This window comes from Bos indicus, chromosome 22, assembly GCF_029378745.1.
Source record: "Bos indicus isolate NIAB-ARS_2022 breed Sahiwal x Tharparkar chromosome 22, NIAB-ARS_B.indTharparkar_mat_pri_1.0, whole genome shotgun sequence".
Lineage (NCBI taxonomy): Eukaryota > Metazoa > Chordata > Mammalia > Artiodactyla > Bovidae > Bos > Bos indicus.
Genome location: NC_091781.1, coordinates 42703765 through 42718194, shown reverse-complemented (window position 1 = coordinate 42718194; position 14430 = coordinate 42703765). Strand labels below are relative to the sequence as shown.

General features: G+C 51.8%; 1 protein-coding gene across 7 annotated transcripts in view; it reads right to left on the bottom strand.

Annotated features, from left to right (window-relative positions):
* Positions 1–11013: 11013 nt before the first annotated feature.
* FAM107A (family with sequence similarity 107 member A) overlaps positions 11014–14430 on the bottom strand; it is a 92420-nt gene continuing 89003 nt past the window's right edge. For all 7 annotated transcript variants that reach the window (XM_019984757.2, XM_019984760.2, XM_019984759.2 and 4 more), the window contains 2 exons: positions 14185–14341; positions 11014–13686 (listed from right to left, as the gene is read on the bottom strand). In XM_019984757.2, the coding sequence (XP_019840316.1) occupies positions 13579–13686; positions 14185–14341 (265 nt within the window). In that variant the 3' untranslated portion in view covers positions 11014–13578. The remainder of the gene's footprint in view (positions 13687–14184; positions 14342–14430) is intronic.

The window sequence follows — 14430 nt, the reverse complement described above, 5'->3', positions numbered from 1 at the left end:
TCCTGTACAATGTCACGAACCTCATTCCATAGTTCATCAGGCACTCTATCAGATGTAGGCTCTTAAATCTATTTCTCACTTCCACTGTATAATCATAAGGGATTTGATTTAGGTCATACCTGAATGGTCTAGTGGTTTTCCCTACTTTCTTCAATTTAAGTCTGAATTTGGCAATAAAGGAGTTCATGGTCTGAGCCACAGTCAGCTCCTGGTCTTGTTTTTGCTGACTGTATAGAGCTTCTCCATCTTTGGCTGCAAAGAATATAATCAGTCTGATTTCGGTGTTGACCATCTGGTGTACGTGTATAGGGTCTTCTCTTGCGTTGTTGGAAGAGGGTGTTTGTTATGACCAGTGCATTTTCTTGGCAAAACTCTATTAGTCTTTGCCGTGCTTCATTCCGTATTCCAAGGCCAAATTTGCCTGTTACTCCAGGTGTTTCTTGACTTCCTACTTTGGCATTCCAGTCCCCTATAATGAAAAGGACGTCCTTTTTGGGTGTTAGTTCTAAAAGGTCTTGTAGGTCTTCATAGAACCGTTCAACTTCAGCAGCATTACTATTCTTCAGCATAGACTTGGATTACTGTGATATTGAATGGTTTGCCTTGGAAACGAACAGAGATCATTCTGTCGTTTTTGAGATTGCATCCAAGTACTGCATTTCTGACTCTTTTGTTGACCATGATGGCCACTCCATTTCTTCTGAGGGATTCCTGCCCGCAATAGTAGATATAATGGTCATCTGAGTTAATTTCACCCATTCCAGTCCATTTGAGTTCGCGATTCCTAGAATGTCGACATTCACTCTTGCCATCTCTTGTTTGACCACTTCCAATTTGCCTTGATTCATGGACCTGACATTCCAGGTTCCTATGCAATATTGCTCTTGACAGCATCGGACCTTTTTCTATCACCAGTCACATCCACAGCTGGGTATTCTTTCTGCTTTGGCTCCATCACTTCATTCTTTTTGGAGTTATTTCTCCACTGATCTCCAGTAGCATATTGGGCACCTACTGAGCTGGGGAGTTTCTCTTTCAGTATCCTATCATTTTGCCTTTTCATACTGTTTATGGGGTTCTCAAGGCAAGAATACTGAAGTGGTTTGCCATTCCCTTCTCCAGTGAACCACATTCTGTCAGATCTCTCCACCATGCCCGCCCATCTTGGGTTGCCCCACAGGCATGGCTTAGTTTCATTGAGTTAGACAAGGCTGTGGTCCTAGTGTGATTAGATTGACTAGTTTTCTGTGAGTATGGTTTTATTGTGTCTGCCCTCTGATGCCCTCTTGCAAGGGCATCTTACTACCATCTTACCATCTTACTTGGGTTTCTCTTACCTTGGCCGTGGGGTCAGGGGGGGCGGCCGAGAGGAGATACCCAGCGTCCGAGGTCAGGGGTGGCGACGAGAGGAGTTACCTCGCGTCCGAGGTCAGGGGCTGCGACGAGAGGAGGTACCCTGTGTCCAAGGTCAGGGGCAGCGGCCGGGAGGAGATACCCCATTCCCCAAGCCCTCGGCCAGGGGCGGCGGGTGGGAGAAGCTACCCCACGCCCCCACGCCCGAGGCCAAGGGCGGCGGCGTGGAGGACCAACCCCACACCGGAGGCCAGGGGCGGTGGCTGGGAGGACCAGCCCCACGTCCAAGGAGCCGTGGCTGCACAGGCGTAGGAGAGCCTAGAGGAGCTGTCCCACGTTGAAGGTCAGGAAGGGCGGCGGTGAGGAGATACCCCTCGTCCAAGGTAAGGAGCAATGGCTGCATTTTGCTGCAGCAGCCGTGATGAGATACCCCACGCCCAAGATAAGAGAAACCCAAGTAAGACGATGACTATGGGAAGTTAATGCCTAATTTCTCTCTGCTATAGTTTCCACATGTTGGTTGTCTTAAGATTAAGCTCGTTTTTTTTTTAATGTATATATTTTATTATGTAAGTTTCAGATATATGGCATTATAATTTGACATCTATGTACACTACAAAATGACCACCCCCAAGTCTAATTACTGTCAGTCACCATACGATTGAACTGCTTTACCCCGTGGTTCACCCCTACATTCCCCTGTTCTTCTGGTAACTGCTTATCGGTTCCCTGAATCTATAGGTTTGTTTGTTTTGTTTTTGTTTCAGAGTCCACATGAGGGTAAAACCATATGGTATTTGTCTTTTTTCCTTCTGACTTATTTCATTTAATGTAATACCGTCAGTGTGTATCCATGTTGTCACAGATGGCAGGATTTCCCATTTTATGACTGAGTAGTATTTTACTGTATACAGATACTCTGCTGCTGCTGCTGCTAAGTTATGTCCGACTCTGTGCGACCCCATAGACGGCAGCCCACCAGGCTCCCCGTCCCTGGGATTCTCCAGGCAAGAACCCTGGAGTGGGCTGCCATTTCCTTCTCCGATGCATGAAAGTGAAAGTGAAGTCGCTCAGTCGTGTCCGACTCTTCACGACCCCATGGACTGCAGCCCACCAGGCTCCTCCGTCCAGGGTTTTCCAGCCAAGAGAACTGGAGTGGCACTACATATGCATTATTCATTCTTCCACTGATGGACGTTTAGCTAAATGTCCAATGTAAATAATGCTGCAGTGAACACAGTGGTGCGTATGTCTTTTCAAGTTAGTGGTTTTGTGTTCCTCAGGTAAAGATCCAAAAGTGTAATAGCTAGGTCGTATGACAGTTCTGTCCTTAATGTTTGGAGGAGCCTCCAGGCTGTTCCCCAGAGTGGCTGCACCAATTTACAATCCGACCAACAGTGTGCGAAGGTTCCCTTTTTCCCACATCCTCTCTGTTGCTTGTTAACTTTTTCTCTTTTTGATAGTAGTCGTTCTAACAGATGTGAGGTGAAATCTCGTTGTGGTTTTTATTTGCATTTCCCTGTAATAATCCCACTCCTCATAAGCCAGTTTTGGGCTTCCTTGATGGTTTAGATGGTAAAGAATCTGCCTTTAATGCCAGAGACCTGGGTTTGATCCCTGGGTTGGGAAGATTCCCCTGGGGAAGGAGATGGCAACCCACTCCAGTAGTCTTGCCTTGGAAATCCCACGGACAGAGGAGCCTGGGGGGCTGCAGTCCATGGCGTTGCAAAGAGTCGGTCGTGCCTGAGTGACTAACACTTTTGATTTCCCTAATAGTGAATGTTGACCATCTTTTCCTGTGCCTGTTGGCTGTCTGTGCATCTTCTGTGAAAAGGTGTCTATTCAAGTCCTTTGCCCAGGTTGTTTTGTTGTTGAGCTTTATGGGTTTTTTAATTACTATTTTGAATACCGTTCTGATGAATGTGATGTGCAGATGTCTTCTCCCGTTCAGTTCGGTGGCCTTGGCAATTTGCTGACCGTCTCCTTCGCTGTGCAGAAGCTTTTTAGTTGGATGTAGTCTCGTTTGTTTGTTTTTGCTTTTGTTTCCCTTGCTTTTGGAGTCAGTTCTGCAACAACATCACTAAGACCAGTGTTAAGAAGCTTACCACCTAGGTTTTCTTGAGGATTTTTATGGTCTCAGGTCTCATATTCAATTCTTTAATCAATTGTCTTTCGCTCACGGTGTGTTCTAGGCTCCTCTGTTGTAAATGAATTGTCCATATATGTGTGGATTTATTTCTGGGCTCTCAGTTCTGTTCCTTTAATCCGTGTGTATGTTTTTGCACCAGAACTGTGCCGATTACTGTAGCTCCATTGGAATTTTCATAGAGATTGCATTGAGTCTGCAGATTGCTTTGGGTAGTACGGACATGTTCGGTTCAGTTCCGTCGCTCAGTCGTGTCCGACTCTTTGCGACCCCATGAATCGCAGCACGCCAGGCCTCCCTGTCCATCACCAACTCCCGGAGTTCACTCAGACTCACGTCCATCGAGTCAGTGATGCCATCCGCCATCTCATCCTCTGTCGTCCCCTTCTCCTCCTGCCCCCAATCCCTCCCAGCATCAGAGTCTTTTACAGACATGTAAACGGTGTTAATTATTCCAGTTCATGAGCAGGGAATACTTTTTTCATTTCTGTTTTCTTCAGTGTCATCAGTATTTTAATTTCCAATGTGCTGTCTTTTACCTCCTTGGTTGAATTTATTCCTAGATGTTTTATTCTTTTTGATGGAATTGTAAATGGGATTGTTTTCTTAATTTCTCTTTCTGATAGTTTGTTGCTTTATAAGTGATTTACCCACTACCATTAGTATACATTTACCTTTTCCAACGAGAATTTTACTTTCATATGTTTCCTTATTAATCACTGCCTTTTCTTTTCAGCCTAAAGAAGTTATTTGAAGATTTCTTGTAAGGCTAGTTTAGTGGTCATAAACTCCTTTAGCTTTTGCTTATCTGGAGAACTTTTACTGTCTCCTTCAATTCTGAATGATAACCTTACCAGGCAGAGAATTCTTGGTTGTATTTTTTTTTTTTCCCCCTTCTCTTTCAGCCCTTGAAATAAGCCATACCAGTCCATTCTGGCTTATAAATTTTCTGCCGGAAAATCTGCTAAAGCCTTAAGGAGTTTCCCTTGTACATAATAAGTTGTTTTTCTCTTGCTGCTTTCATTCTTCCTTTCTCCTTAACTTCTACCATTTTAGTTGTATAGTGTCTTGGTGTGGGTTCTCATGGGGTTTCTCTTCCTTGGAAATCTCTGAGCTTTCCGGACCTGGATGTCTGTTTCCTTCCTTAGGTTAGGGAAGTTGTCAACCATTATTTCTTCAAATATTTTTTCTGGCCCATTCTCTAGTTCTTCTGGGGCCTCTTTAATGGAAATGTTATTCTACTTGATGTTTTCCTTGAAGTCCTTTAAGGCCTCTTCACTTTTTAAAATTTATTTTTCATTTTGCTGCTCTTCCAAGGTGATTTCCTTTGCATTGTCTTCCAGCTCACTGATGCATTCTTCTACTTCATCCAGTCTGCTGCCCAACCCCTCCAGTGTATTTTTCGGTTCTTTTGTAACTTCTTTCTGGTACTTTGTTATATTTTATCTCTGTTGAACTTCTTACTGTGTTCCTCCTTTCTCCTGAAACTGGTGAGCACCTTAATGATTATTACATTGAACTGTTTATCAGGTAGATTGTTTACCTCCATCTTATTAAGGTCTTTTTTGAGGGATTTATCTTGTTCTTTGGTTGGGAACATGTTCCTCTGTCTCCTCATTTGATCTGTCTGTGTTTGTCTGGATATATTTTTCAGGACAGCTGCCTCTCCCAGTCTTGAAGGAGTACTCTTGTGTAGGAGATGATTCGTGGGGCTCAGATGCACAGTGGACGCTCAGGGGGTGTCCCTCATGTGGGCTGCACAGCCTGCTGGCTGTGGCGGGACTGCAGCGGCGGGGCGGGGTGTGCACACGTGCCCGGCCAGGCTCGCAGCTGCGCAGTGCGCTGGGCTGGGGGCGCTGGCCTGGGCCCGCTGGCGTGCAGCTGCTGCTGGGGCAGGGGTGGGAGGTGGGGGCGGGCAGGATGCCGGTTCCTCTACGGTTTAGTGAACTCTGTGTTTAAAAGGTTTCTTTATCGACTTTGCTGTTGACTCTGCTTTGTATGTTTTGGATGGGATCCTTTCAATTTGTTGCACCAAACTATTGACTCCTCTAGTTAAAAAAATAATTTTTTTTATTACAAAAAATTAAAAACCTGTGCACAAGTGGAGAGAGCAATATAATGATTCCAGATGTACCTAACAGTCAGCTTCGACAGTTATCTCATGCACCCCTATTCTTTGCTTTTAACTTTTTGTTTCAAAATGACTTTAGACTTTCAGAAGGTTACACAAATCTAGGAGAGGTTCTGTATGCCTTTCACCCAGCTTCCTCTAGTGTTAACATTTTACATAACTGTAGTGTAATTCTGGAAAACAAGGAAATACCACAAGGAGCTACTGTTGACTAGTCTTCAGAACTTAGTTAAGTGGAACTATGTGTAACTTTGTTCTGTATCTTCCACATCTCCTGTAAATGTGTTATCATACTTTCGTAATTAAAAAACAAACAAACTGCAAAAACAACAAGAGAACTTACCTGAGGGTGTTGGAAGGTCCCCAGCTTCACCTGCTGGTTCAGGGATTTGCTTGAGGGACTCAGAACTCAGGATAGCTATTTGATTTGTGATCATGGTTGTTTACTGCAAAAGGATAGAGATTAAAATCAGCTAAGGCAAAGGCATGCAGGGCAGAGTCCGGGAGAGAGCGGACGCGGCCTTCCAGTGGTCCCTCCCGGCTGAGCTGTGTGGACAGCATTTGTTCTCCCTGTGTGGCGGGAGGCACACAGAACCTACGCCCAGGCGAGCTCAGCGCAGCCTTGGTGCCCAGGGCCGCAGTGCACGCGTCCCAGAGCCGTGGGAGGTTGGTGTGGCTCATCTCAGTTCCTCCGTCTCCAGCCCGTCCAGAAACAGTGGCCCAGCATAGCCCACGGCCACACAGAAATCACACTGTTAGTGGAGACTGCCTGGCGCGGCCCAGCCCAGGTGAACAGAGGTTCTCTTTTCAGGCTGGGTGTCCTGAGAGCTTAGAGGTGATCTCCCAGGAGCCGTCAGGGGTCAGTGCTTTCTCGGGAACGTGCAAGGTTTGAAATCCTGCTGACTTCATTCTTCCTGCACACTAAATTTTGCCAGGTTTCCGCTCATACCTTTTTCCTGGTTCAGGATCCATCCCAGGATCCCACACCGCATTTGTTTGTCCTGTCTCCTCCAGTCGGTACAGTTCCTCGGTCTTGGTCTTTGTCTTTTATGACCTTGAGACTTTGGAGAGTACTGGTGAGGTGTTTCTTTTAGAATGTCCCTTATTTACATTGAGGTGTGAGAAGGTGTGGATGATAACTCCCCCGAAAGAGGGGACTGGGAGAAGGGTGGAGGGTCTTGGGGTGGTGGCCAACCATGAGGGAGGGGTAGGTGCCAGACTAGCTAAGGACTAAGAGGAATGAACCAGGGAAGTGGAACTTGGAGGGGTCTGGTCAGTGACAGATGTGACAGAGGGGCGACTGTTGAGGACGAGGAGGACGATAATTAACCTTCCTTGAGTGCCGGCCACATGCCTGCACCTGATGAACACTTTGTTAATCCATTCCTCTTAGCAGCCTGTGAGACTGGCACTACTGGAGCCCTCACTTAACTGATGAGAAACTCGGAGATGGTAAGTGAGGTGGCCGGGTCACCACCCGTCTGACGAATGGCAGAACCAGGTCCCCTGCGCCACCCCCAAGTCCAAAGTCTGTGGCCTGGACTCTTAACAGCCATGCTGTGCCCCCGTCACGGTTTCCCAAGAAGGGACGACAGATATGGGGGCAGAAGGAACTTCCACCCCTTGAAATGTGCCAGGCCCTGGGCACAGTACCCTGGGTCTATTCTCTTGTGTTCTAAGAGCTGCCGGGCGTATAGTAGGTGCTTAATGCCTGTTTTCCTCTTTCTTGCTCCTTCCCTGAGCTTCCTGGGCCAGGAGCAGGCATGTGGATTCCTGTGCCCTGTTTGGACGATCTGATCTCAGAGCTGTGAGTGGGATGGGGCTGGGATTCTGGTCCCCGGCCTGCTCTTCCTTCTCAGATTGGTTTTGGCTGGGCCACCTGCTGGAAGAGAAGGAAGGAGGAAGGCCATTTGGCCTCGGTAGGCTTGCGGGATGTTTCTGGCAACAGATGGGAAGGCTGGAACGTGGGTGCTTTGCAGAACGTTGTCCTGTAGCCTCTATCCGCAGATGCTGTTAATGCCAGAAAGACGTGCTGGCAGCAGGGCCGGGGAGGGCGGGGTAGAGAATTCATGGCTCGCTCCCTGCTGGTGGTGTGCTTTTATGCGCTAGCTTTGCCTCTAAACCTTGGATTCTCCTGTAAAATGGAGGGAACGACAGTCCTGGGGGATTAAATGAGGAGATTCACAGAGTATTTAGCCCAGTCCCTGGCACAGACACTAAATTTCAGTGAGTACAGGTATCATTGCCTGTGTCACAGCTGTGGAAAATCTGGTTCCATTGAGTTGCCCAGACTTGTGACAAGTAGTGATTGGCAGAGCTTGAGTCCAGAGGTGGGCCCAGAACTAACTCTCTTTACAGGGCAAGCCTGGTACTGACCTTGCAGGGGGAAGTGAGCAGTTTAGTTCAGGCACACACATGGGAGAGCTGGGTGCCCCGGGCCCGGGGGAAGTCCTCCCTTGGAAGGGGAAGCCAGCTAGCTTAACCATTGCTCAGCAGCCAGGGGTTGCCAGGGCCTCTCCCCAAGTGCTTTCTGGGAAATGGATGGGCAGAGTTACTGAGGGGTCCAGCACTGGAAAACAGCCCCACCCCTCGTCCTCTCTGGGGGAGTGCCAGCCAGTCATCAGCGCGGGCTGAGGTGAGGGCAGCAACCATGAGGATGAAAGAGTTCTGTTCTCAAGAGGCGCAGCAAAAGGGAGCACTGTACAACAAGGCCCTGCTGGGCGCAGGGGGTTTGGGGTTGGTTGATGAGAACATCAAACGGCTTAGGCCACTGCTCAGTCACAGGTCTGGTTCTGCAAGGGGACGGGAATCCCGCCATGATGGTAGATGTTAGCCTGCTGGTCAGTCCCTGAGACTGGCTGGCTGTGGAGCAAGGGTGTGTACTGGGGGTGGGACCATCCTCACTGCAGGACTCAGGTCGCTGTACGCTGGCCTGCGCCTGTAGGTCAGAGGGGCAAATGGAAGGTGAGCTTGGTTTCTGAATCCTGTGTCGAGACGGATGGCAAAGGGGCCCCCTGTGAGCCCTTTCTAGGAGCACAGCCTGGCTGTAGTTGGGAAAGCTGTAGACTTCTCAGAGAGATGGCTGTGAATCTCATCTGCCCCACCAGGGATTGTTTTGTGACTTCTATCAGGTCCAACTCAATGAACGTGAATTTGAGCAAGCTCCGGGAAATGGTGAAGGACAGGGAAGCCTGGTGTGGTACAGTCCATGGGGCCACAGAGAGACAGGCACGACTGAACAACAGCAGCAATCAGGTCTTTCAACTTACCTGAGCCTTGGTTTCTTCATCTGCACCACAGGGAGGATGACACCAAGTTGTTATGGGTGGTGACCTCGCTGGCTGTCCTTAAATGCAGTCACAGTGTGGATAACGTGTCACATTTATGGATAATCATAAATGACAGCTAGTCACAGCTTTTGTGAACATGTACTGTGTGCAGAGCCCTGGTTGGGACTGCTGAGGGGGAGCAGTCAGATGGGTCCCTGCTCTCCTGAGGCCTGGAATCTGTATAATGTCAAGTGTGGTGAGCTTGGCCTATAAACCAGGCGGGAAGCGTCCCTTCACCTCCTGAGCTCTCCCGTCTCTCTCCCAAGGTTGTTTTGTTTTTAATATTTCTTTGGTTGCTTTGGGTCTTAATTGTGGAGTTCCCTTACAAGGGATTGAACCTGGGCACTCTGCATTGGGAGTGTGGAGTCTTAGCCACTGAAGCACCAGGTAAGTCCCCCAGGTTTTGTGTTTAGTGCTGTGTGTGGGTGTGTGTGTGGGCACATGCGCGTGCTAAGTTGTATCAGCTCTTTGCAACTCTAGCTGCCGGGCTCCTCTGTCCATGGAATTTTCCAGGTAAGAATACTGGAGTTGCCATTTCCTCCTCCAGATCTTCCCGACCCAGGGATCGAGTCCTTGTCTCTTGTGTCTCTTGCATTGCAGGCAGATTCTTTACCACCAGCGTCACAGCCGGTCTGCCATCGAAGAGCGTGTCTCAGCACCAGACCGGGACTTGTGGTCTGGTGGGTGTGAGTGTGGCCTCAGTGCCAACAGGGCTCGCTGCTCTTGGCTCCCCGTTTAGGGCACGGTTTGCCGTCTCAGCTACAGCTTCAGGCCTCTCCTTCTCCAGGATCTCTAGGACAGGGTGATGCCTGACCTTGGCCTTCAGGGATGACCTAACTCTGGGGGAGCCCAGAAAGTGGGGTGGTGGGAGCCACGCAGCTCCAACGTGCATCTGGAAGGTACAAGTGCTGGTAGGACCCATGCATGCCGACAGAAGCCCAGGAGGCCAGAGGAGAGCTTCTGGACCGCACTGACAGCTCGGCGAGGGTCAGCATGGCAGAGGTGGGTGCGGGCGGGTGCTGCACCCTGCGCCTGGGAGGAGGCTGGAGGTGTTGTGGCAAAAGAAGTGGGGAGGGGGAAGGGGTTCTCGCTCTTTCATTCAGCAGACATGTATTGAGCACCCGTGTGTGCCCTGTGCCCTCAGTGGACAGTACCTGTTCTCTGAGCCGTGAGCGGGAGGCCTGGGGCCCAGCTGCCAGAGTGGCACCAGGGAGGCCACCTGCTGGCAGGGAAGGAGGATGGCCGTTTGAGATTCAGCTGTAAAGCAGACAGACACAAATCTGTGCCCTCGTGGAGCCAGCATTATCGTTGGGAGAGACACACAGGGGAAGTGAAATACATGGTAGATGGGGATGAGTGGCGAGGAGGGAAAGAAGGGACAGGAAGAGTGTCAGAGATGTTGAGATTCTGAAAGGGTGACCAAGGGGACCTGGTTTAGCAAGAGCATGACAAGACCTGAACGCCAGGGAGTGTGCTGTGTGGCTCTGGGAGGGAAGGCCGGTCCTGGCCCTGGCCGGGGAAGAGCAGGTGAAAAGGCAGGGCCTGCAGGGCTGGGGCGCCTGGCTGGAGCTGGGTGAGGAAGGGGAGGGCAGTGGGAAGTGGGGCAGAGGGGAGAGAGCGAGCAGGACGCACAGGGCCTTCTAGGTCACAGGAAGGACTCAACTGGGAGCCAGACGAGCGGCGCGATCTGCCTTAGATTTTAACAGGATTTTTAGCATTTCAGCTGCTCTGTTACAGGCGGTGGGGGGCGGGGGCCCGAGCAGGTGGCGTCCCCCCCACGTGGCGCGTTGCCTGCCACAGAGCAGCCTCTTGACACATACTTAGGATGTGTGAGTCGGTGATGCCCAGACACCTGTTCGCAGACCTGTGCCGTGCAGGCTGCCTGGCAGAGGTGCAGAAACAGGTCCCTGCCACTGTCACTGGGGGTCCTGATCCAGTCGGTTTCTGATGACAGAGGGGAATCTGAGTTTCAGGACAGTCTCCAGGCAACTCTGGGCCGCAGAGCTGGGCTTCTGTTAGGGATGTTTTTCCACAGAATAGAGACCGACCAACAGTAGCTTAAACAAGGGGCATTTATTTGTATTTACAAGAATCCTGGAGGAGGGTGGCTGCCGGCATTGGCTTGGTCACAGGACAGTCAGGCCCGTGTCTTGGAGATTCTCTTGGCCATTTTCTCATGGTAGCAACATGGCTGCTGTGGCTCCAGGCACCTCAGCCTCGACGAAGCAGGGGAGAAGGGAGGGGCAAGGGCGTGTTACCCACTCTGTCTCTTTTGTCAGAAAAACAAGCTTTCCAGGAGCCCCTGTAGACTTTGTTGTAAATGTCGTGGGCCATACCTGGTCACGTGGTCGCCCCAGGCTGCAGCGGAGGCTGCACCAGGGAGACGCTAAGTCTGCAGCCCCGACTCAGCCCCTGCCGTGGGAGATGGCCAGAGAGGAGTGGGGATGGAGCGCTGGGCGGGAACAAGGGTGTCTGTCAGGCTCCGGGGCACCGTGGTACTCGCGGTCTGTTCTGATACTTCCGGGGCTTTGTCTCTGTGCCCTGCTGCCCCCGTGGAGCACCTTGGGGCCCACAGTGAACCCCCAAGCATTCCCTTGGGGGCTGCTCCATCCTAGAGGCTCAGTCTCGTTCTCCTCACTCATCTGAACGACATGGGGCGACTTCTTTGGGGAAGTGGTGGTCTTTACTCAGGGGTTGTGCATTTTTAGCATGACTCTTGCCGGACAGACATGTAAAAACAGCATTCCCTCCTTCTCACCAAAATGGTCACATTCAAGAGCCTTTTAGCGCCTCCCTCCCTCCCCACACGCAGCACGTCTACATTCATGCCCCTCAGCTCACACAGGAGAAGGATGATGTCTCTGGTCACCCTCCAGCCACCCAGGTAGGAGTAACACCAGGGCGGTGTCCCTTCCCTCCCATCTTCAGTCCAGGTACCAGACTGCATCCCAGCAGCAGCTCTGTCCAGCAGTCTTGGTGGGCGGGGTGGGGGGTAAAAGGAAATGCCTTTTTACTAGTGCCCTGTTACCTTGAACGATGGGTTTACAAAGCCAGAGAAAGAAAGAAAGATAGCACTAAGTCGTGTCCGACTCTTGCGATCCCATGAACTGTAGCCCACCAGGCTCCTGTGACCATGGGATTCTCCAGGCAAGAACACTGGAGTGGGTTGCCATTTCCTTCTCCAGGGGAGCTTCCCGACCCAGGAATTGAACCCAGGTCTCCCACATTGCAGGCGGATTCTTTACCGCCTGAGCTATGGGGGCAGGGGTTTTATTCTTCAGGGGAAAAGGAAAAGGCCTGATGGGTCTCCAGATCTTTAAATATGGGACAGGAGCGAAAGTGCAAACATTTGGTCCGTGCTGGGAGGCGAGTTCTCAGAAGGAATGGGTGAGTGAACCCACGGAGTTGGCCCCGGTGACAGATCGAGTCGGGCGTGGGCCTCAAGCGCACTCAGCAGGACCAGTGTGTCAGGGTGGGGCTGGGGCCTCAGACTAGTTTCTTATGTTTTCCAAAGCCTGTTGAAAATCACTATGTATTTGCTTTTTGTAGGCTTTGGGGACAGGTTCTTTTTAAAAAAGTTTTGTGAATTTTTTGGCTAGAATTGCATGCATCTCTGGTCACATAACCAACACCATTTCCTAGCTAGGGGTGTTCCCCGGCCCGGGGCCCCTGGGGTGGAGGAAAATAAAGAGCGCCTTGGGGCTGTGGAGGCGGATGGGAATCTCCAGGATGGGGGTCCCGGGAGCTGGGAGGGCTTTTATTCGCCACCCCTGGATGCTCCAGCCTTGCCAGGGACAGTGTGAGCCTCAGCGCGGCGGTCCAGGAGCTTGTTAGAAACAAGATTCTCAGCTCTCACCCCAGCCTGCGGGATCAGAAGCTGTCTTCCAGCAGAGGGCCCTGGTAATGCACAGGCACAGTAAAGTTCACACAGCGCTGTTCTAACTTCCAGAAGCGGAGCAGCTGCAGCCCTGGGCTGCTGTGGGTACAGGGTCTGGACGGGGGAGAAAAGCGTGGAGGGAATGAAGGTGAAGCGGTGGGGAGAGGCTGGCAGACCATCCGCAGCTGTCTTTGTTAGTGTGCGTCAACCTTGGAGGGCCTTGGGCCGCCCCACCCGTCCTGAGGACAGGCCATTCTCCCCTCAGGCTTTCAGGGTAGGTGCCCCCAAGATGCTCTGCTTAGCTGCCCCACACCTGGCTGCAGAGACCACAGTAGGGCAGCTCTCTGAGACCTGGGCTGTCCAGAGAAGCAGGGCCCCATGGGGCCTGGGCAGAATGGACGGCTCGTCCAGCCAGAGGGGCACCTGTCCCTTCTCAGCTCTGCCTGAAGCATCTTGGCAGGGCTCAGCAGCCCCTCAAGGAGGGAGCCTGGGGAAAGTTCCCTCAGCAGCGGCTGCTTCTGGGAGCAGGAGCGATGAGCGCTAGAGGGAAAAGCCTGCATTCAGGATCCCCCATCTTCTGGGGGTCAGGTGGGGGGCTGCCCTCTGGGGAGATGCGTTTTTCCAGGAGCAAGCATGAACACCGCAGAGCCGAGTCTGGGGGTCAGGGCTGCCAGGTACAGTGGGGCTGGAGGGCATAGGGGCCAGGGTGGGCTGCCGGGGCGCTGGAGCTCCGGAGCCAGCTCTACAGCGCCCTCTCTCCACTGGTCAAAGTGGTGATTCTCCGCAGGTTTTCCCTGACTTTAATGAATTCAGGGGCATGGTCCTCTTCCTTTTCTGGTGGTTTCTCCAGCTGAAGGAGAGAGAAGCAGAGATGTGAGGTGGGTGGGCTAGGGAGATTCCCACTCAAAAGCCACCGGGTTTGGACCCAGGGTCCTCTCTGGGGAAACAACCAGGATCAGTTCTGCCACCAGCTTGGAAGCTGAGGGGACAGAGCACGGGACTGTTCTCCCCAGGAAGCCTGCTTCAAATTGCAGACCTCAGCTGAGCCCTAGGTTCCTCATTTCTCAAATGGTAACTCCACTGGGCTCACAGGGCAGCTGTGAGAAGATAATCGGAATCAGCGTGCAATAGATTGGGCCAATGAGAAAACCCATTCAGAGAGGGGAAACCACTGGTCCAAAGTCACACAGCGAAGGGAGTGGCCGAGTGAGGACGCAGGCCAGGGTGGACTCTGGGTCCAGTCCTCGTCTGGCTCCGCCTCGTCAGCTGTGACTGCAGGCCGAGCGCCTCTCTGGGCCAGCGGGTAGTCTTGGAGGAAGCAGGGGCTGGGTCTGGGGGCCCTACCCACCTGGTTCAGCCTCTGCTGCCGTCTCAGCAGCTCCTGCTCAAAGGGGCACTGCAGCCGCTTGGCCTCCAGCTCCTCCTTCTTCTTCTTGATGAGCTGGTTCCGCCGGCGGTGCTCCAGGACACGCTGCAGCTCGGGCTTGCTGTCCACGCCCAGGCCCCTGGGGAGGAGGGAGGCGTTAGGAGACTCCCACCGCCCCGCACCCGGGGCTGCAGCCTGCACTGACAGCAGCCAGTACCTCGTGCCGTC